This window comes from Gadus morhua, chromosome 13 (assembly GCF_902167405.1).
Source record: "Gadus morhua chromosome 13, gadMor3.0, whole genome shotgun sequence".
NCBI classification, from domain to species: Eukaryota; Metazoa; Chordata; class Actinopteri; order Gadiformes; family Gadidae; genus Gadus; species Gadus morhua.
Window position 1 is genome coordinate 22,851,034 of NC_044060.1, and position 24,664 is coordinate 22,875,697.

The 24,664-nt window shown below is 43.6% G+C and overlaps 1 protein-coding gene across 1 annotated transcript; it reads left to right on the plus strand.

Annotated features, from left to right (window-relative positions):
- The first annotated feature begins 1,124 nt into the window (after positions 1-1,124).
- Positions 1,125-6,480, plus strand: zgc:153675 (transmembrane protein 263). The gene is made up of 3 exons (XM_030375356.1): positions 1,125-1,587; positions 2,775-2,862; positions 5,515-6,480. Exons 1-3 carry the CDS (start codon positions 1,579-1,581, stop codon positions 5,799-5,801), a joined length of 384 nt encoding a protein of 127 aa, XP_030231216.1. The 5' UTR covers positions 1,125-1,578; the 3' UTR covers positions 5,802-6,480.
- The last annotated feature ends 18,184 nt before the right edge of the window (positions 6,481-24,664 follow it).

A 24,664-nucleotide genomic window follows, 5' to 3' on the forward strand; every position in this document is an offset into this window, starting at 1 on the left:
ATGATAAGTTAGGATTGGAGTTCAAGCATTTTAATTGAAATGCTAAAATAATCTTATTCTGCAAATAACATATTTTCACCAAATGTGATTATACCATTTTAATTTGCATGCAAGTAGGTTCAGCAAGTTGGTGGTGGTTGGACTGTTTCAAGATTCAAGATTCAAGATGGTTTTATTGTCTGATGCACAACAATTACAGAGCAGTCGCCGGCAATGAAATTCTTTAGTCTTGGGCTCCTCCAACAGTGCAACCACATGGTTAGTGGCCACTACTGGTACGTCCATCTGGCATGCTGCTCTCAAGAGGATCCGAACCTTGGACCCTCCTTCCAACACCCAGGGGTGGGGCTAAAGGGCACCAACCATTGATTCTTTAAGAACCCTCAGTACCAATCGTTAGAAGGGCCCAAAACTACTGTTTTCTAGCATTTTGTATTAAAATAATAAAAATAATTTTATCATGGAATCGAAACTCCCATTTGAGTTTGTAATTGTGGGACCGTATGTCCACTTATAATGTTGATCATGGCAAGTCTAGTGACACCCCAAAATCAGCAGCTCCGCGCGGATGTTGTAGCCTTCCCCCTGAGCCCCGTTCTCTGGTCCTCCTCATCCTCAGAGAAGGGTCTTTGGCGGACTATTTCACTGCTGATGCACGAATGCTGGTAACGAATAAATTGTAAAAAGACACACCATGTGAAGTTATTTTTCAAAATAAGATTTGAAAGCTTTGGAAGTTTATTTACAACACTATTTACATGGTTTTTGAGTAGTACACTTTGACATTTTAATCCCGACGAAGAATAAGAAGGGTCTGCGTAAACGGGAACCCCCATCACACGAGAACGCCCATTTGTGTCTGCAGTGGGATGATATTGCATCCTCACGTCCAGCAGGGGGCCGTAGGTTAACATTCATCATCACGCCCAGCAGGAGGCCGTGTGTAAAACATGAGTATATTGCGCAACACAGTCTTGTTAATTCTTTGCTTCGCATTTTAGCGATAGCAGTCTCGAACTGCACAACGTCTAAATAGTGTATTGGAACTGGACGTGGTGACGTGTCCCAGGGACTGGGGGGCGGGGCCCAGACCAGTTCACCCAGTACGACCCAGTTAACACACTAACAGACGTGTAAGCGCACCCACGCACGGATTTAGTTATCCGTTATTTAGCACTATTTAGTTGCTTTTTAAAACATGTAAAAGTTGTATTCCCAATTGTCACAGAATATGTTCCAGATCACGGCCAAGGCTATTGCGCCACAAAGTTTATTACAGTTAAAAAAAGATTGTTGACGTGTAGGGTGACGCATGTCCGGAGATGTTAGTGTAACCAGTGCTGTGGAGGTTCAGTGGAGGCGCCACGTCCGCATAAACTGGAGGATGCTGCACTGAGGGACACCTTTACACCACAGTAGCTCTGTGCTCGGAGAAGACCTGCACTCCTGTGGACATCAGAATAAGCTCCTGGAGATAAAGTAGCAGAGGGAGGCTGTTTATTCACCACCAGGTGCACTTTAATATCAACTCAACTCTATTAAAGTCCTTCTGCAGCCACGAGAAGACCACCCGGTGCCATGGTGAAGGTAACTTGATTGATCTATCACAGGGTGTTCTAGTAGTTAGATTCGGACGGGGAATCCCTTTTTCAATATCCTATACAATTGTTTGTTAAGTTGTTTGTTAGAGTTTGTCGAGTAGTCATCGATGACTAAAATCGCTACTTTGACAGGAATGTATAAATAGGCTATAGAAGACCATTTCTCACAGTGCATTAACAGACTAAGTATTGCTCGGTGGTTTCTGTTTCTGAAAACTTTAATAACTTCTAAGAGTCTGACGCATCGAGTCGCAATCGCTACACGTTACATAATGGGCGCTTTATTTCTGCCCCTTTTCAACGTGGCAGTTTCATCGTGCCTTCAGACTTAAATACCTCCCTTACACTTACCTTAGTCCAGTCCACAGGGGTTATATTTGCCTTAGTCTAATCCACAGGGATAATACTTAAATTAGTCCAGTCAACAGGAGTTGTACAGTATGTACCTTAGTCCACAGGGTTATACTTACCTTAGTCAATCCACTGGGTTATACTTACCGTAGTCCAATCCACAGGGTTATACTTACCTTAGTCCGGTCCACAGGGGTTATACTTTCCTTAGTCCGGTCCACAGGGGTTATACTTACCTTAGTCCGGTCCATAGGGGTTATACTTACCTTAGTCCGGTCCACAGGGGTTATACTTACCTTAGTCCACCTGAGTTAAACCTACCTTAGTCCAGTCCACAGGGGTAATACTTACCTTAGTCCACAGGGGTAATACTTACCTTAGTCCACAGGGGTTATACTTGCCTTAATCAACAGGGGTTATACTTACCTTAGTCCACAGGGGTCCCTTTGTCCAGTCCACAGGGGATATTCTTACCTTAGTCCACAGGGTTTATACTTGCCTTAATTCACAGGGTTATACCGCCCTTAGTCCACAGGGGTTTACCTCCCTTAGTCCACACTGGTTATCTTTACAGAACAAACGCTTTTTCTTCTAACAAGGCTATGTTTCTTAACTTGCACTTAATTGTTACTATCGTCTCCCCACAACCTGACCTGTCTAAATTAACCTTAACCTGCTAATTGGGGAACTGCATTAACTAAAGGCCTAGGAAGTTATAACCCCTGGTCTTTTGAGCTACAGAAGACTCTGGCTGTGTCCTGTAGTCTGTCCCATGTCGAGGGGTGTGTTCTGACTGTGATCCCTTCTCCTGGAACCTTCCAGGACGTTAACCACGTGAGCTCAGAAGAGAGGCCCGGGACCAGCAACTCCGGGGAGAACACGGAGGGGCTGGAGAGCGACCCAGCAGCAGGTAGGACCGCCCTGTTCTCTGGTTCAGTGTTCTGTCATTAACTCTATGGATATTAGTGCATGAGAGCACTTCTTTGCGAAGTTAGATATGTTGGGTGCACTACGGCGTAGTAGTTTATTTGTCCAAGGTGAAATTAACTTTATTGCGTAAAAAAAGTCTGTTTTGGAGTTATTTTGTCAACCCTTAACTTCAAACGTAGCTGGTTTATTTCTTTTCAAGGTCCAGTGTGTAGAACTGAACTCAATGCCACTTAATTATGGTGACTAATGCCGTCAGAATAGTCTATGTTCAATTGCTCTTTTTTGTCCAACTTTTATGTTCGACTGCTCTTCTCTCATTGTACGACTGATCTTCTCTCTTTGTTCTACTGCTCTTCTCTCTTTGTTCTACTGCTCTTCTCTCTTTGTTCTACTGCTCTTCTGTGTTCTACTGCTCTACTCTTTGTTCCACTGCTATGTCAAGCAAGAGTGAGGCAGGGGAAATAAACAGGCCACTACACAGCCTACAATACACTAACATTTGCCTACATTATTTGTTATAAACAAATGTTTTAAGGTATAATTAATCATAAGGATGTCTTCATTTTGCTAGGAAGATATAACTGGCAAAAACTGGCGTTTTCCATCATTTCGAAACTAGAAATGTATGACAAAAGCGGCACTCATTTAAAAAACTAAAATACAAAAAGGGAGATAATGGGTACAAACGGCAAAATACAAATAGAAATTGGCACGGCATTTAGTGTTTGTTGTGGTTCAGTTTTCTTCATTAGTTGTGATCCATGTAATGCTAACAGATCGCCAAGACTAACATGATTGGTCAAAGATTGAAACCCTGTTCGCCCAGATTTGATAGACTCACAGCTTTTAATCAAAAACCAACCATGGACTCCGTGTTTGGATGTGGATGTGAATATACTGTATAGGATTGAATAAAAACTGCAATATAGAGTAAGGGACATTTTCTCTGCAGTTCAAACAAATGAGTGTCTGCCATTGTAAGGGAGAAGCTCGTTGAAAAAGGTCAGACAGAGGCGGATATATAGGCTCTGGTCAGACTGGGATGAAGAGGATAAGGGTAGGGATCCATGCATTCCAAACGTAGTATGCCGGCATTTCACCGCAAAGCGGCAAAACTGACCTCTCGTTCGCACAACGCATCCAGGCAGACTTTTATTAATGCGGCCCCTTTTTACTGCACTGTTGTGCAGTATTTCTCTGTTCATGAGAGTACTAATACTACAAAACTATAGTAGAGAGGAAAATCAATAATTGAGTCACATGGTGAATCTCGCACACATTTTTGTGCATTGTCTAAGAGGGCAAACCAAGAGAAGATACATAACAACTTGTATAGCTATATTACTTTCAACATAAACATTAAATTATGTACATACCTTACGGTCCTATACCATAAAACTGAAAAATAAGCACCGTCACGGAACTCGATCTAACTGTGCGTTCACACCAAAAGCTGTAAAGCGTTCTGACGATAAACGACCATTCACTTTCCATAAGACATGAGCGATAAAGCGATTGGAGCGATAAAGCGATTGGAGCGATAAAACGCTTGAGCGATAGCTTTAAAGCTGTAGAGCTGTAAATGAGAGTTGAAAACAGCTCAACTCTATGCAAATTAGCTAGTTGCGTTTCGCCTGTAAATGACTGCCAGCCAATCGGAATGTAGATGTCTTTCGTCAGCGTGGGTGGTCCCAGTAAACATACGCGAGAAAACGCAAGAGCGATATGAGCTGTAAATATTTTGGACAGCGTTGCGTTTTGAGCTATTTGGCGATTTTGCATCTTTTACAGCTTTTGGTGTGAACGTACGGTTAGGGGGTCACATAGTAGAAAAAAAACGAACAGATTTATAAATCGTTCCCTCTGATCACAATTCGTGCGCATTGTTTTGGTTCGTTCTACGTAGCAGGAATTCCCTATGAAGCATTGTGACGGCTTATGCATGAGAAGAAGATATTTTCAAGTTGAGGCAAACATAGTGTTTGCCTTGAATCATGCTAAGGGATTCAACGACCAATCAAATTCAGGGATACAGTGGCCAATATGGCTCTACCCACTTAGCTCCAAAAAGTGATCCACCTTTGTGAAGAGAAATATCCGGGCAAGCTGGAACTACTTGGTCCTCATTTCCTTTCTGAGGCCCCTGAAATCACCAGAGAGGACTGTGAGAATCCAATGATTCACATACCTGTGGTTACCATAGTTACCTTTGTTTCAGTTAAAGGAATATTTGATTGATTGATGTTCTCAGTGTGTCAGATTCACTGAAAGCTGACGGATGGCTGGGCCATTTCTAACAACTTACACTAAAATACTAGCTCTTAAATCGTATCAACTGCCCCTTCTTAATATTTGCCAACCAATACGATCAATATTAGTTGAATGTGCTGCGTAGATAAATTATTATTTGAAACAAAACACTGTCTGCAGATTTAATCTAGCCATGTCAGGACGATGGACCTAATCAAACACTGCAGATTGAATCTAGCCATGTCAGGACGATGGACCTAATCAAACTCTGCAGATTGAATCTAGCCCGCTTTGACCATGGACCTTATCAAACACTGCAGATTGAATCCACCCCTGTCAGGACGATGTCCCTAATCCACCATGCTTCCCTTTTCCTCTACAGATCCTGGTAAGGAGCATCCTGTGGCCGCGCCCGGCATGGTGTGGCGCGTCACCGGCGGACTGTTCAACGTCACCAAAGGGGTCGTTGGAGCGGCCGTGGGGGGCGTGGCCTGGGTGGGCGGGAAGAGCCTGGAGATCACCAAGACTGCAGTGACCTCGGTGCCCGCCTATGGCGTCGGGTTGGTGAAGGGGGGCGTGTCCGCAGTGGCCGGGGGCGTATCTTCCATGGGCTCCACGGTCGCCAATAAGGTCCCCTTTACGGCCAAAAGGAAAGACAAGGCGGAGTGAGGATGATCACGTGGACTTATCAACATTTTGCTTTACTGCCCCACCCTGAGCCACGGAGCGTTCCCATGTGTGGCTGGTCCTTGTCTTTCAGCGTTCCAGAACTTTCTTATCTTCCTATGTACAGACCAGTGAATTGCATGTGGATACTTTTTTCGGCGCTCTTATTTTTTAAGTGTGTTTTTTCTTGAGAGGGAAGTAAGGATTAATCGCTGGGTGTGATTATTCCTCAGACATCGAGTCATAGTCAAAGAGGGCCTTGACTATGACTTGTGGCTAGCAACAATACTCTAAAACTGTTCTCAAAGGGTGATAAGATACAGGCTTAGGTTAGTGTTTAGGAATCACTTGTAAATGAATAATTGGATCATTCACACCGTCATTATCTCATGAAAAGTACACGGTTTCATTTAAGCAAGTGTCTTCTAACCTCATGAATCCTGAAAGCTCCAGTCGTTTGCCTGCATCCTGGAACTCTAGAAAGTTGAAGTACTTCTTGATCGAATACCTGTTTACTGTCTGCAAGAACAGGAGTATGTTGGAAGTATTTAGTTAGAATTACAACATTTCAATGCAAAATGTAAGTTATGCAAATCCATTGCTGATGGACAGTATTGGTGTGAGTTTGAATGTCAATGCCTTACTTTCCCTTTCAATAAAGATATTGGGATCATTCAACCTACTTTTGTGTTTCCTCCATCCAATCAGTAGTTTGATCAAAAAATGTGTTTTGTGGTCTCTTGAGAACCGGCTAGTTCTGCAAACCAACATCACTAATGTTATAATGGGCCGAGTGCTCAAAGACATTTGAAGCTTTAATCCTCCATGTCATTTTCTCAACGACTTTTGTCATCCAGAACGGCACACATGTGTGCCCAGTGTTTCCCATACATAGACCATTGTGTGGCGCGGCGCCACAGAATCAACATCGAGCGCCACGAATTGATTGTCTTCTTTTTTTTTTTATTAATTAATATTATTATTATTATTTATTTTTTTATAACGCGATTTGGAAATCTAAAAATAGTTCCGTCCATTAATCTCTGCATAGCAGTTGTTCTCCCTGTCATTCTCGTACACACACACACACGGAGCGAGAGCGACGATATAGTCTAGTCGTAATTTCTTGAACCCAGAAATGTTGAGTACCCTAAAGTTTAATTGCAGAAATGTCATCTATAGGCCAAATGGATGGAATTGAACTTGGTTGCTAAAAGTTGCACTTTGGGCAATTTGCATAATTAGCATAATAAGCAAATTTAGGCGAGACACCAAAGGTGAATAGGGTAAAAAAATTAAATAACAGATATCACCATGAAACTTTTTTAGTTGATAACTTATGTTAAGATGAGAAAAAAATGTATTGCATGTTTTTGGTATTTTAATTTTTTAATATGCAAATTAGGCCTTATCTCGTAAAATCTCATACAAAGATGCAAAATAACTATATACAGCATGCACATACACACAAACCAAAAATAATTATATACAGCAAAATACAGAACTTTATACAGCATGCACACAGACAAACACACAATATCTATATACAAGACCTATATACAGCAAAAGAAAGAACTATATTACACAGCATGCTTACAGGACACACACAATAACTATATACAAGAACAGCATGCACACACACAGACGCTGTAAAATAACTATATGTAGTACACACACACACACACACACACACACACACACACACACACACACACACACACACACACACACACACACATATTTACAACAAGAACCACACAATCCAACTCAATAGCCTTCACCATCTTCATCATTTGTTTCCTCATTCCCTTCAGTCTCATCTTCTTGGTCTTTTTTGGTATGTACATGTATTGTGAATGGGTTGCAGCAGCAGACCTCACACCCTTCACACTTGCAGTAGTCAGTGCAACTGATACTTGCAGCATGGCAGCTGCAGTTTCCTTTGCTGCAGGCCTTCAATGTGCTGCAGTTACAGCTGGTGACATCAAGCAGATTTATTGGAGCCACTGCCTGGATGGCAAGAGCGGGCATGACAGCCCCTTCTTTAGCAACCTCCCACCCAAACTTACTGATGTCTCTGGCCTCTGCAGGAGGCTCTCTCTGACCTGCAGCCTTCCACAACATGACCTGAAGATGAGCACGCAGTATGTGCAGCATCAGGTTGGCATCAGTTGGAGGAAGCTTCTTAAGTTTGGGAAGCTTTTTGCTGCCACTGTAGATCTGGTAGCGAGTGTATCTCATCGGCTTTGCCTTCTTCTGCCCATACAGTGCGATAAAGAACTCAGTCCCAGTATCTTTTAGGTCCCTATGAGTGGCATCAGGTTCCCCAAGCACTGTATTGAGACTTTTCAGTACTTTCAGCGCAGATGTTTTGCCCTTCCCACAGGGATAGGAGGCAGTGTCACATCCCGACAGCGCATGCATTCCCAGGAGACCTTGACATCTGTCACCCGATCCTCTGATGGTGGCATTTATATCCAGGCTGGTGCCATTCCACTTCTCCATCTGAACTGTTGATTGAACATTGGCCTTCCATGCCCAGTACACCAACAGAACAAATACGTCAGTGTCATCAGTTAGGATACGTATTGTCAGAGCCCCTGCTTCAGCTGCTTGCAGCATGTAGCTAATGAGGGTGATGTCAGCCTCCTCATGCTTCACAATGCAGTCTGTGTGGTTCACAAATAAGATGTTATTAGTGGTGAGGTCAAATGTGCCCAGAAGGCGCGATAACTTGGTCTTAGTTGATGTGCTCTTCATCACAGCCTCTCGACAAGGAAGGGGTGTGTTGACTGCAGTGTTGTATAGTAGCGAAGTAGAAATACTTCGTTACTGTACTTAAGTAGTTTTTTTGGATATTTGTACTTTACTTTACTACTTATATTTCTCTGTACTTTTACTTTTACTTCGCTACATTTTGCGAAGAAAACGGATACTTTTACTCCGCTACATTTCGCTTGAAACCTTCGTTACTCGTTACAAAATCAACTCATCTTTAGAAAAAAAAAAAAGAATCATGAGAGATATGAGAATAACGTCGGGGACTGTGGTAGAACACAGACTGCGAGCCTGTTTGGCGAATCAGCTGTCCCAGCGCACGTTCGCAAAGCCCCCTTGCTTAGTTACTGTTGCTACGTCGATCAAAACTCCTACGACTGTCAACACACAAATGCATGGCTAGGACGAGGGCAAGGGCTATCAAAATTCTACTATTTGTATCAGGCTGGTTTGTACACGCAGTATTACAACACTATCTTATACACTTCACACTCTACTTGCTGCTGACTGAGCACAGTAGATCAATACGCCGCTTGTATCGTTTTCTATCACATACATTTCAAACATGAGGTCCGTTGTAAAAATAAACCAAGGAGTGCATGTTTGATCGATCGTCATTAAAGCTGACTTGATACGAATGTAACAACGTTGTTAAACTAGTGAGATCAGATCCAGCCTTGTGTGGTCGCTATAGAAACGCGTTACCTACAGTTGAGCTAACGTTATTCACCGTAGTTCTAAAGGGAACTACTTTTCGAGGGAGATGAACTTAAACAGAGCATACATTTAATAAGCATGCAATACGAATAAGAAAAAGGCTAATTATTAAAGTATTTGAATTGTTTTATTATGTTGGCCGGCGCGAAGTAGAATAAACGGAATAATCACCTCAAGGCAGGGCAATAAACAGTTTGATATGCCCGGCTCGCGGAAGGTTACCGCCCTCGACTTCGTCTCGGGCGGTAAGCCGTCCACGAGCCGGGCATATCAAACTGTTTATTGCCCGGCCTCTCGGTGATTATTCCTTACTTATTCTCAAAATTCTGACCCTTTGCTTTTTTATTAACAGCAGTTACTTGTACTTTTACTTTCAGTACTTAAGTACATTTAATATCAGAAAAGTACTTTTGATACTTAAGTACAGTAAAGATCAGATACTTTAATACTTTTACTTAAGTACTATTCTAAAAGGTGACTTTTACTTTTACTTAAGTAATTTTCCAGTAAGGTATCTGTACTTTTACTTAAGTATGGCTTTTGAGTACTTTATACACCACTGGTTGACTGTCAGCTTATAATCAATTGCACAAATTCCTCCTCGCCTTCTCCTCTCATGATCCTTAGCAGTGGGTTAGTCATTGTACCGGTCAAAGATGACCACGGTCTCATTAACTCCAGCTGCAGTATAGGCATTGGAGAGGCGCGTATCGATGCTTGAGGCAATGTCCTTAATCGTACCTGCCACTGGCCAGACAATGTGATAGAGCAACTGACTTCCATTAACTAGAACAACATTGGGAAGTGGAGCATTTTCATCAGGTACTCCCAATCTTTTGACAAGGACAGACTTGTCACCCTTCCTCAGGCAACCAAATTCATCAATGAGTGATGGTGGAACTGGACTGAGCTCATGATCAAAAACATCTTTCAACTCTATGCCACGCTGCTGCCCCACGACTAATAGTCGAGCAAAGAGGGCATCCATGTCGTAGATAGGCTTGCCTTTCACAGTCAAAGCTTTCTTCATCACCTCCATGGTTGTGATTCTCTTACCAATGGGGCTATGGAAGCCTTCAGGAAGAGAATCTGCAAAATCTTTGCTCTGCTGTTCACCAATGTGAAGAGCATTCTGCACGTTCACCGAGTCTGGTGCCACTTGTCCATTCACGATGTTGTAAAGAATTTGCTGGTTCTCTTTTAACGGATGACAATGTTGCTGGAACTCCTCCATGATTTTTTTGCGATTTCCTCGATCAATTTCTTGTCTTCTCTCACCTTCCTCCTTATGTTTCCATCCATTCTTCACATTTTCATTCACATGAACATTTTCCTCCTCCTCTGAATTTTCTGGAATGTCCTGATTTACATACATTTCTTCCACTGTCTGGGAAAGGTGGGAGCAAATGGGATGGGAATTGATCCACACTGCAACTTGCCATTCATTGGTTGAGGTGCCTTTCAGTCCACCATGTCCTTTTCCTTGTTTAATGTAGGTCTGCTCACCAAACTGGTCAGCAGGTACAGTAGTTCCACCATCAGAATGGCGACAGACGTGAGCCCCTGCTAAGAGGTCTTCCTTGGCATTATGTGGAAGGTTCTGCGCCATCCTTAGGTACCAAGTGATATACCGCCCATAATTATGGTGCCCAGCAGCAACGAAGTACGGGATCATCTGCCTGAGACAGTGCTGCTGTAGGAGGAAGTCTCCCTGTCTCTCTGCACGAAGGAAATTAAGTGCGATGGAGGTGGGACGAATCAGGCAGTCCACCCAAAGCCTGCCTGTAGGGTGTTCACGTGCCTTGTCCAGATATTCTGTGATAGCAGCATCAGTCTGTGGTCCATCTTGCAGAAGATCTTGCAGGAGTACAGCCATAAGCATCCGATATGCAGTGCATTTGTCCAGGATTTTTCATTGAGAATGTTGGCGATGCCACCAAATGCCACGGCAAGCAGTTGTTCCATGCCAGAACCCTTCATCAAGAATCCAATGCAGCCAAGGAATGACATCAGAGTGTGCATCATTCCAGGATGGATGGTGACAGACTTCCATCGCATTGGGTCACTCCATTGGATTAGACACGCCACAATGTAGAGCTGCAGGTCCACTGTGATGCGTGCATACTTCATGCCAAAGCTCTTCAGTGATCTCTCAAGGTAGTCTAGGGTTGTGAGCACGGTATCCGGGTGTGAAGGTGGAGAATCGATAAGGGGCCCAAACACTACAATAGTTTTAGGCTTGTTGGTAGTTTGTGATTTTCTGTCTTTGTATGCGTTATAGCCAGCCCAGTCCACTGGAAAAATAATTTTGAGCTTGGCATTATCACACGATCGGATTTTGTGTGTATGCAAATTAGAGCACATTTAACGAGATAGGGCCTCATTTGCATATGTAAAAATTAAAATACAAAAAACATGCAATACATTTCTTTCTCATCTTAATATAGGTAATCAACTCAGAAAGTTTCATGGTGATATCTTTTTATTTATTTTTTTACCATATTCACCTGTAGTGGCTCACCTTAATTGCCTATTTATGCTAATTATGCAAATTGCCCAAAGTGCAACTTTTAGCAACCAAGTTGAATTCCATCCACTAGGTCTATAGATGACATTTCTGCAATAAAACTTTAGGGTACTCAACATTTCTGGGTTTACTATTGGGCCAATGGGGATTACGACTAGACTAATACGCTAACACATGAACCCACCGATGTCACCCGTCGCTTAGCAACCGGACACGCTGGGGTTGATAAGTTACCGTACTACTGTAACTACTACGGAGTGATAATAACAAAGACGTGAATCAGGCAATAAATCCAATTACCTTGACAGCGGTAAAGTTCGGTGTGCATTAAAGTACAGACGGAGTGGACCAATTGCGAACTACTGCAGCTGCTCTTAGTTAAACCCCAAACTAATCGGAATAAGTGTTTATAGCGGACTACACCTCTCCAAAGCTCTCCACAACCTAGCCCCCAGTTATCTCTGCGACCTCCTCCAAGAATACACTCCCTCCCGCTCCCTCCGCTCAACCTCTACTGGACTACTATGTATCCCCACATCACGACTCACTTCAATGGGTGCCCGGTCATTCAGCTGTTCAGCACCCAGGCTCTGGAACTCCCTTCCCCCACACATAAAACAGTCAGACAACATTTCAACCTTCAAGTCACAACTCAAAACTCACTTGTTCAAACTCGCACACAACGTCTAACTGATCACTGTTTTGATTGTTTGTTTTTTTTTATTTATTTCTTATTGCTTATGTTTATTTATTTATTTATTTATTCCACAATGTCTTGCTTTTTAAAAAATGTATGATGACTATATGCTCTGTAAGGTGACCTTGGGTGTCTTGAAAGGCGCCTCTAAATTAAATGTATTATTATTATTATTATTACACCACCTCTTCTATTCCGCATAGAATTCTATTCCGAACCGATTGAGGCGTATATACATGATACTTTTCTATTCCGATTGAGCTGTTCTTCCACATCTATGCGGATCAGATGTGTCCGCATGTAAACGCGGAGTTACATGCACACTCACTGACGGCTGATTCGCCCGCTCCTCCTGTCCACGCGCAATGCTTGAGGTCAATTGAAAAATATATTTGGCACAGAGAAGACGGTCTGCGACATTTGCAGTTTACCAAAGGTTAGTATGATATACTGTGGTCTAACACACCTGCCCAAATTTTTTGTTAACTCAGAAAAGATAATATTAGCTTTATGAACTCAACGTTATTGATATTGAACATCCCGCACCCACAACGTCGTTGGTAACGCAGCGAACACTGCGATTAAGATGAAATACGGTTATAGTTTAGATAGGCCTATACGGTGCCCATATCAAAAAGAATAGAAAACATTTATTACATTCTATTCTTAATATTATTTTATTCTGACTCTGAATGTTTGTTGCTTTAATCCAGATGAGTATTGAAAAGTTTTTTCTGCACCAAAAAAGGCCTCGTCCAGACGAGGAGGAGCAGCTTGAGGAGGTAGTTAGCTTAGTCTGAAATTAAGTTGAACAGTCAAATGGCTGTGGCTAGTAAATGTTTATTAAATATATAATACATTTATTTCGAATGTTCCTAGGCATCAAACAGTGCTGAACAACCCAGTGCTTCTCAGGGGCCGGGCTGTTCAGGAGAGATACTGATTAATATAGGCCAGGAGGACAGCAGACAAAATGTTGCTGAAACAACAGGTGAGGTGGAAACAGATTAGTGTAGATTTTAACTTTAAAAAAATAAGAGTAGGGAAAGTAATTTCGATCCTTCTGTTCCTGGTAGAGAAAATGTGCTGATCTGTTCATTGTAGGTCATCCAACCCTACATTACTGGCCTGGAGTCAGAACTAACAAAAGACAGAACATCCTAAGAGCCTTCCAAGTCCTTAGACCTCAGTCGGCTGCCCTCCCTGACAATATGTGCATTGCATTCATTATTTTAGTTAGTTGCCTTGTTGTACCTAGTAGTATATTGTTACTATTTATTTTATTTTTCCTAAAAAAGTTAAATATTGGTTCAGGTAGGTCTTGAGATAATTTGTACTTGAAATAAAAACCTCCAGCTTTAGTTGTCTGTTGCAATTCATTCCTTGAACGTCACAGAATCAAAAGTTCTGGTAAAAACTAAGCCGAATCGCCGTGCCGCGCCGCCCGCCCGCCCCAACCCCCCCCACCCACCCCCGCACCACACATTTGGTCTGTGGGAAACACTGGTTCCGTTCTGTTTTCTAGAGTATACACTTAAATACTATTTTAAATACCATTGACTTAGACGGTTAAAGGGGACATATTATGAAATTTTCAATTTTCCTGGCATTTGAGGTGTTGTTTTGGTGCTCCCACACGCATTCAAACTTTGAAAAAAGTCTGTACATGATTTTTTTTAGTGAGATATGCATTTCTGAATGTACCACGCCTACAGTTACCAAACGAGCGAGTACATTTCGGCGCCCCTCCTACGTAGGAAGGGGGCACGGTTGAATATTACCTCCCACTTCCCCACTCCCCTCCAATCAGATCATAGCTACGATTTTTTGGACCAGTGGACGAGCAGCTCCGGCGGGGGGAACTCGGCGGCAGCCCTGCGGCTAAGGTCCGGGAGGATAATCCCTTTCTCTGCTTCGGCGGCAGTCCAGAGGAGAAAGGGATTGTACTCCCGGAGCTGAGCTGCCGGACTGCCGCAGTCTGGCCGCCGTCAAAGTCGCCCGGCCGCCCAGTCCGGCAGCTCCGGCGTGGGGAGCACGGCGGCAAGTACGGCAGCTTAGCTCCCGGAGTGCAATTCCTATGTCGCAGTTCATGGACTTCAGTAAGTCAAGGCCAAAGTTCCTTTCCCCCAATTCCTCTCAACCATGGCCGAGATATCCCCCACTACGAGTCTTTACTTGTTGTGGAAGTGCCAGAGACGTCAGACGCAGTCTTTATGATTCATAATATCATCCGAGGCGCACATAGCTTCTGGCCGTGATATTAGATATAATATTATATAAATAATACCCATATATAAGATCATTATTATTATATTTTATGACATAGATAGAGCTCCAGGAGTCCGCAACTGGCAACAATCCCTTCTCCACCATGCTATGGTTCAGTCTGACAGCTCATTGGTCAATGGGGAGCAGCTCATTTGCATTAAAGCTACAGACACCAGAAACAGCGCATTCTGAAGGGACTGAAACAGAGGGGAATAGGTGATATTTTTTTTTTCCTAAAAGCTATTTCCAGCAAACAGCTTCAAAAACATGTTTTCTGGAACTCAAATACTATGTTTACTTGTTGGGAAAACACCATAATACGTCTCCTTTAACCCTCATAGATGTCCAATTTTTCCATAAATACAGACTGTCTGTTTGTGTGTGTGTGTGTGCAGGCCCGTCGCGAGAAGGCAAGCAAACCAAGCAGTTGCTTGGCCTTGGGCCTCAAGACAACAACTGGTTATGAATAAAATGTGTAGAATGTTGGTGTATTTAGTGTCTCTCTATTGTTCACATTTCTAGTCTAGAAACAGGCAAGGGCCTCTCATACTGATACAAGGTGTTATCCCCAACATTCTGCCATTGTTATATCTCAACAAGGTTGAACCGACCTGGTCCTCTGGGACATAGCCAGGGCTAGATACCTTATCAATGCTGAGAGTGCGTCTGTTCTCTTGTTATTCATATATCCCCTTTTTGTATAATACTCGCCCCAACCATTTGGTTTGATGAGTAGAGGGTTTCGACAGCCAAGGAACAAGTCATCGACCACCGGGTCCACTATAGATTATTCAACCTAAGTCTGTATCTCGCTGTATTCCTGGAAAATAAACCATCTATTCAACCCTCTAATCCAACCCGTCAAGCTGCTTTGATTTAGACTTCAAGAATTACTACTATGACTGAAAATACACAACGCAGAGTCTGTCCAAACAGTTTAGAAATAAGCTGAAATCTAACATTTGGTGCCGTGACACCGTCTTGAAGAGAGAGGAGTGAGAAGACGATTGCCTCTGAAGATTGCCCTGTGACCGAGAAGAGCGCGCGCCCTGCCTGGGAAGACGTCTGATCAACGCCTGCCCTGCTGAGGGACCCGCATCCACAACGCGGCTGAACCAGCGCATCTCCATGCACCACGTGGGAATCAACGGTGACTGAATCTCATTCCACACTCTCGACCAAGAGAAAAGAACAAGAAAGTAATCTTAAAATAATCTACACACACATAACTGTGATTATTATTATTTGTTTTACTATTAGGCTGCACTACATTTGCTGAGTAATGAAGTTGTGTCATTAATAGCTTGACGAAGTGAGAACCTAGTGATTAAGAGCTCAATAATCACTGAATATACGCCATATGAATGTTGAATAAGGCCTTTGGTCTGGGCTAGAGTCCTAGAAGCTGGGTTAGAGTCCTAGAATATTAGAATAGCATGTCATTCAAGTGATTTGTTCATCTTTGCTAGTTTGTCAATGTTGATACGTGTCCTGAATATAACTTAAAACGTTTGGTTTGCTCAGGGGTTTTGTTTTACGTCTTGCTGGACAAGGAGTGAAACCGTATTTGTATTGAATTCACTGTTGAGGTTACATGAATCGCTAGAGTTTTTTGTTTGTGCTATGTTGTTTTGATCCCCGCCGAGGAATCAGATATTGTTTTGATCCCCGCCGAGGAATCACATAGTTTTTTTTTAATCGAAGAAGGAAAAAGTGTGCCATCATCTGTTGTTGGCATACCGAGCTCCATGGGAGGCGTCTATTTGATTCTTTCTAAGCAGCGATTGGTCGCTAGTTTTAGTTACTTAACAGATAGAAAAAGATAGAAAAAATGCCGAAAGGTAAAGGCAGGAAGAAGGCAGAGGAGGAGGAAAAAGATAGAAATCAAAGTCCCAATGCATCCGAACGAAAAGAACAAGATTATTTTGAAGTGGAGGTTAGAGAGATTGATATTTATTCAATTAGCGAGACTCTGTCTAGATTCTTCAACGACAGACATGATTTGCAAGGAACCGAAGATAAACTTCGCATAACATATGAGATAACGATGGACCCCCAAACTAAACGCTGGCCAAAGGAATCGATCTGGATGGTTTTCAAAGACTGGGTCAAGAAGACTAGACGAAGTGAACCAGTTGCGTTGTTACTATTGTCTCAGTGTAAGCGCTACTTTATCAAGCATGTCAGCAACAAAAAGAGAGATGAATTGGAAAAGACAACTGCTCACTATGAAGACGCTCTGGGAAAAAATAGAGAGAAAATCAAACTGCTTGCCGATGAAATTCGTTTGTTAAAGGATGAATTGACTCGGGAGAGAGAGCAGAGGAAGTTGACAGACCTACACACGACGCTAGTTAGAGAAGGACTGATAGCGGCCCGCCCCCTCGACTCAGGGCCCCCAAGGGGGGGTGACCAAGGCAACGGAGGAGGAACCTTGGGAGTCTATGGTCGCATGTACCCCACACTGCCATCGTGTGGCCCAGAAGGGGAATACATCTTCCCGATGCAGCCATCGTCGCCATCTGGTGGTTTACAGGAGTCAAGACACAGTGTTCTCTCAGACGTCAACAGCTTTATAGGCGAGTACCCGGTCATCTGCAGTACCCCCCACGTGCCACGGAAGGGAAATCTATCTGCCCCACCTGACTATGCTAATTATGATGCAACCCAGATCCCACAACAATTTCCCCCACAGCAATTTCCCCCTGTTCAACACACTCTGTGTGTTCCACGACAATTTTCCCCACAGCAATTTCCCCCTGTTCAACACACTGTGTGTTTCACAACAATTTCCCCAATTCTCCCCTGTCCCACCACATTCCTCCCTCCCGCAACAATTTCTACATCCGAACCCCCCAACACAACAACCCCCCGAGGTGAGGCCTGGAACAGTGACTAAGAATGAATCACGCATTGGAGGATTTGATGACAACATACAACCACACTGCAGTGCAACGGGAGGCGCAGCCACACCACACATCAAGACCACATCCGGGGAAGAGGAGTTTGATGGAGAAGACAGAGAGGGAGAGCGTCTTCGCAAGTCTGCCCACAAGAGGGCAGTGAGCTTTGCCTGTCTGAAGAAGGTTGATGAGAAAGACGAAATAGTTAACCTCAGGCCCTTGAAGAAGATAGAAAGCGCTGAGGGACGCACAATCCTCTATGAACCCTCCAGCCCGAAGGACATCGAAAGATGGCGCTGTACAGCGAACGTAAACAAACAACTAAGGTTAGCATTTCATCAAGTATTACTTTTCCTCCCGAGATCCCGCTAATGTTGTGTTATAAAGTAAAGGGAAACAAGATATCTATTCTTCCTCCACCTCTCTCGCTTCTCTGCTTGGTGTCGCTGACGCTTATAGTTTGCCTCCCTCGCTCTTGTAACGTCACGTACGTGGAAAAAAAACAACGAAGCTCCAAATTCTGATTTTTTGGCGACGATGATTCCTTCTCCTGGGGCGTGGCATAAGTATGGTCTTTCACAAAAATGCGGTGCATGTTCAAATTTGCCGGTAAAACTCGTCTCGCTAAACTAAGCTAAGCTCTGTTCCACAGTCACGCTGGCTCACAGTGAAAACGCGTTTGCAATTCCTGTACCACGTATTGCTTTTTGTCCCTCTCGGCAGTGCATAGACCGGAAGAACATGGAAGCCTCCATGAAGCTTACCCGTCCTATGTAACCATATTGATATTAATATTAATTATTCTTCGCTCAGGAGGATAAGTGATATTCTTGGCAGAGATACATTTACACCAATGAGGACTTATTTATGAATGAATACGTTGATTTGAGGTAATGAATTACTCAAAATATTACATAGTGTCCCTTTAAAGGTCTTGGAATGTGATAAATGCCGGATGGTTGGAAAACTTTTGACTGCTGCCCAGCTATTACAGTGTATACAGGTGTGCAGTGGTATCTTATCCCAACCCTTAAACATGTCTTGCACTTGTTTTGTAAATATTATTACGTAAATAATATAATAGTTATTTTAAATATCTCTTATTTCAGTTTTATATGTACGTTTCCTGACTTTAGTGATTTGTAGTACTTGTTTTTATTTTTAACTTATACTCTTGCTCTTATACTCTTACTCTTACTGTGTTTAATGTATACACTGATAAATATATAGAACTTTTGCATTTAACCTGATTCTGATTCCTTTTTCACATGATAAGAAGTCGCTGTTCATGTCTTTTGTGAAATTAAGTCATCCTGACTAGTCCTTTGCCTTCTGGGTAGCCCTTTATTGAATACAGTGTCATACTTGACAATGGTTAAGCTATCCATTAAAGCTGAGCCTTTAGATTCTGTTACAAAAACATAGTAACATCATGTTTGACAAATTATTATTACATTAGTTGAGATTACTATCTTTCCCTTACAGTATGTATAGTTATTTACTTTTTCCATAAAAGCAGTGCCCTATACCACGAAGCTCGCTGAACATACCCAGGCTTTCTTGGGAAAACCTGGCTCGACAGAGCCGCAACTCGCAATCAGTTAAATGGTACCACGAAGCTCACTTTAGATTCAATTAGTTGAACCAGGTTTTCTGCTTTAGGTTCAGTGAGCGTTCACGTGAAAGGGGCGTTTTTTGCGTCATTTTTCTCACCTTTACGATAGATCAAGCAGTCTATATGTGTATGAATGAAAAGATTCTGCATATTGTCTATAAAATAACTATGCCAAATGCAGAATTGTTCGCCATTAATCCAAATAGAATGAAGATGATTTAAAAATGCATAAGCAACGTCCATCCTGCCTTATTCTATCATTTAGGGAATTCACTTTAAATTCACCCTATGTAAGAAATGTATCGCATGTTTTCAACCGCTGAGAGGTAGCGTGTAGTGTATAGCATGCCGCACCCAGTGGCGGGCCATACTATTAGGCAAACCAGGCATTTGCCTGGAGCCCCGGGCCCCATAGAAGGTTTTTGGGGCCCCCAAAATGCCCCAATGCATATATTTTTCCCCCATATTTATTATTTTTATGAAAATCTCTTCCCAATAGGAGCATCGGGATGTCTAATTACTCATGTTTTGACCATCTTTCCGTGTGCACCCCCCTTCAGTCTGCACTACATGGACTATCCCATGTTACGCGCATCAAGCTCATCACGCGTATGCGGATGATGTCAAATTCAAAACAGTAAGCGGTAAGAGAGAGAGAGAGAAATCGAGTGAGACATAAATCGAGTGAAACATGAAGCGATCGTATGAAAGCGGGTCACATAAAAAGAAGAAGAAAGACCAAAGGCAGGACTTTCTTTCAAAGCTGCCATAGCTATCCAGCTTTTTTACAGCCACCGCAGTGGCAGCGGGACCGTCGGCGGATCAAGAGCAGCCGTCAACGTCGTTTGCTGTCACGTTACTGCTCCTTTCATTCCAAGTGGCTCTGGCTCAGCCAGCAGCGATGCTAATGACGTGTGTCAACAAACTGACGGAGATGATGCACAACTGGTAGTGAATATTTCTCACTCTCCTTCTTCCACTTCGGTTATTGAAATTGATGACAATAACGATAACAATGACTGCGAGACACATATTCTTGTGGATGACCCAGCACTCTGGCCCAAGCTGCTGTGTCTTGGGCAGGTGCACAAGTATTCTTGTGGATGACACAGCAGTCTGGCCCAAGGGCCGCAGATTCACAAAAGCATACTATTACATAATAATAATAATAATAATAATACATTTAATTTAGAGGCGCCTTTCAAGACACCCAAGGTCACCTTACAGAGCACATAGTCTTCATACATTTTTTAAAAAAACAAGATATTGTGTAAAAATAAATAAACATAAGCAATAAGAAATAAATAAAACAAAAACAAGACAAAACAAAACAAAAAAACAATCAAAACAGTGATCAGTTAGACGTTGTGTGCGAGTTTGAACAGGTGAGTTTTGAGTTGTGACTTGAAGGTTGTAATGGTGTCTGATTGTTTTATGTGTGGGGGGAGGGAGTTCCAGAGCCTGGGTGCTGAACAGCTGAATGACCGGGCACCCATTGTAGTGTGTCGTGATGTGGGGATACATATTAGTCCAGCATAAGTTGAGCGGAGGGAGCGGGAGGGAGTGTATTCTTGGAGGAGGTCGCAGAGATAACTGGGGGCTAGGTTGTGGAGAGCTTTGTAGGTGAGGAGTAGGGTTTTGTATTGGATACGGTAGTGTACTGGGAGCCAGTGAAGTTGAATGAGGACAGGGGTGATGTGGTCAGATGATTTGGTGCGGGTGATGATCCGGGCGGCTGAGTTCTGAATGATCTGCAGTCTGTTGATGAGTTTGGTGGGGAGTCCGGTGAGGAGGGCGTTGCAGTAGTCTATGCGTGATGTGACAAATGAGTGAACTAGGATTTCAGTGCTGGATTGGGTCAGTGATGGGCGGAGTCTGGCGATGTTGCGGAGGTGGAAAAATGCAGTCCGGGTGATGTTGTGAATATGGGGTGCGAATGAGAGGGTGTTGTCCAGGATGACGCCGAGGCTCTTGACTTTGGAGGAGAAGGGTACTGGGAATCCATCGATAATTATGAGTGGAGCTTGGGTGTGTTGTGATTTAGTGAGGGTGGATTTGGATCCGATGAGCAGGGCCTCGGGCTTGTTTCCATTGAGTTTCAGGAAGTTCCTGCTCAACCAGCTCCGGATCTCTTCCAGGCACGTGATGAGGGAGGTGGGGGGGATGGCAGCGGTGGGTTTGGTGGAGATGTAGACCTGTGTGTCGTCAGCGTAGCAGTGAAAATGGACCCCATGGTGACGGAGGAGTGTGCCCAGCGGGAGGAGGTAAGTGGTGAAGAGGAGTGGACCCAAGACTGACCCCTGGGAGACACCCAGTGAGACACCTGAACACCCAGACTTGTGGTTGCTTAGTTGAACAAATTGTTGACGGCCGGTGAGGTAGGATGTAAACCAGGAGAGTGCAGCACCAGTGATCCCAATACCAGCTAGGCGGTCCAGGAGCAGAGGGTGGGAGATGGTGTCGAATGCTGCGCTGAGATCGAGGAGGATGAGAATGGTGAGTAATCCAGAGTCGGCTGCAAGGAGGAGGTCGTTGGTGATTTTGACTAGGGCTGTTTCAGTGCTGTGTTTTGGACGGAAGCCAGATTGGAACGGTTCGTGGAGATTGTTAATGTCGAGGTGGGACTGTAGTTGTGCGGCAACCACCCTTTCAAGTGTTTTGGAGATGAAAGGGAGATTGGAGATGGGCCGGTAATGGTTAAGGTCAGATGGGTCAGCACCAGGTTTTTTCAGGATGGGAGTGATGGCAGCCAGCTTGAGAGTGAGGGGTACAGTACCAGTAGTGAGGGAGGAGTTAATTATGTTGGTGATCATGGGGGAGATGGACGGAAGACATGCTTTGACAAGGGAGGTGGGAAGAGGATCGAGCTGACAGGTGGTGGTTTTGGCTTTGCGGATGAGTTCTGAAACGGTCTGTTCTGTTACTAGGGTGAAGTCAGAGAGGGAGCTGATGAGAGGTTGGCCAGAGGTGATCATCCAGGGTGGGTCATCAGAGGGGGTGCGAGATGAGGCCAGTTGTTGGTGAATGGTGTTGATTTTAGAGCTGAAGAAGTCAAGGAACGCAGTGCATTGGGTGGTGGAAATATCTGGAGGGAGAGATTTAGGAGGCTGAAGTAAGTGGTTGACTGTCGAGAAGAGGACTCTGCTGTTGCCTGTACCAGTGTTGATGAGGTTGGAGTAGTATGAGGTTTTGGCAGTGGTGAGGGCATTCTTGTAGTGATGGAGGTGGTCCGAATACATTTGGCGGTGTACAGTGAGTTGAGTCTTATTGTAGAGTCGCTCCAGTCGACGACCAGTGGCTTTGAGCTGACGCAAATGAGGAGTGAACCAGGGAGCAGTGTGGGTGAATGAGACTGAGCGGGTTTTCAGGGGGGCCAGGGTGGTGAGGGAGGAGGAGAGGCAGTTATTGTAGTGAGTCACCAGGTCAGTCAGGGAGGAAGCTGGGGGAGGGTTGGGGTAGGAGCTGATCATGGTGGAGAGGTCTGTGGTGTTGATAAGTTTGATGTTTCTGAAGGAGATGGTCCGTTGTTCCTTGGTTTTGTGTAGTTGGGTATGAATGTCACAAAGTACAGCTTTGTGGTCGGAGATGGGGAAATCAATGACATCAAGGTTAGTGGGAGTGATGTCAGTGCAGCAGATTAAATCCAGAATGTGACCTTTGTTATGGGTTGGGAGGTTGACATGTTGTGTGATGCCAAGACAGTCCAGAAGTGATGTGAAGTCATTAGCAAAAGTACAGGATGGGTTGTCAATGTGGATGTTGAAATCACCAAGGAGGATAACAGTGGGGGACATTGCACATACAGATGTAAGTAGTGATGAGAATTCATTGAGGAAAACGGCGGAGGGTTTTGGTGGTCTGTAAATGGTGACGATGATAGTGGGTTTGAGGCCGGAGAGTTTTACAGCTAGACATTCAAAGGAGGAGTGAAGGGGGACTGTGACAGTGGTGACTTTGATGTTATCACGATGGAGGAGAGCGAGGCCACCCCCCCTCCCATTAACCCGGGGTTTACTAATAAAAGAAAAACCTGGTGGGACAGCTTCATTTAGATGGGAGAAGTCATTTGGTTGTTGCCAGGTCTCAGTGAGGCAGAGAATGTCTAGGCTCTGGTCAACAATAAAGTCATTTATCAAAAGGGCCTTATTACTGAGGGATCTGGTGTTCAGCAGACAGAGTTCCAGACAGGTGAGTGGAGTATAGCAGGTTGCTTTGAGCAGAGGGGACAGGACACTGTGATTGACGGGACTGACCGTACGGGCTGTGCGAGGAAGGGGGTGGGGCCCAGTGGACCAGAAGGAGCGGATGTTTTTGTTGCTGGTGTGAGTGTACTGAAAATTCCGTCCAGAGCCTCGGTGGATGTATTTTGGTCGTTTGAGAATGTCCTGGTGGGATGCAAGCTGAGGTGGTTGGGTCCTTGAGAAGATCCGTGGACGTAACATCTCCGTTACCGAGTAACGGAGCGGCAGAGATGCGCTCGTTACGTGAGAGTCAAACATAGCGCAATCCAGAGGAACAGGTTAAAATCCACAGGTAATGAAAAATGGTGAGAGGGTGAACAGGTCTTGGTTAGTCTACAGTGAAAGTGCAGACCGTGTTTTTTGCTTTTGTTGTTGCCTTTTTGGAAAACAAAAACAACTGAGTGAGGAAGGATTTAAAGACTGGAATAACCTTGCAATGCATCTAATCAACCATGAAAGGTCTGAAGAGGACAGGAAAAATACTGATGGCTGGAAGCAGCTATCAGTAGGTTTCCAGTAGTGGTTTCCAGTAGGTCACAGCAGATAGCTGCTGTGACCTACTGGAAACCCTCAGGTAAATGATGACATAAGGTTCACAGTCAGTGTAATGTGTCAACATAAATAATCTTATTGTTTTGTATGTTATTCTCAATTTGTAAATAGATAATTCACATTTGCATAAAAGAAGGATAGTGACTTTTGTTCATCCCTTGTATGGAGTATCTCATTATGCGATATAAGGTACATTAGACCGGTAGATGCAGGGGCCCCCAAATGACTGTTCACCTGGAGCCCCCAAAGGGCTAAGTTCGCCACTGGCCACACCATGACCATGTGAAGGCATACAAATGTCACAAATGAAATGACAAAAATGACACAAATGACAATATGAACATCTATTTATTGAACTTTAACAAAATTGCAAAGTGCAAATGTAAAACAAATCTTTTTTGTGGCATTTAAATGTGTCAATAATGATAACAAATAAAACATTCTAAATAATAAATTCTTTATATGGCCATTAAAATAAGAAAATTAGAAACTTTTCAGTCCTCCTCATATATTAAAGCAATAATGATAACAAATACAATATTCTAGCAACTTCGACAGAATGTGGGGC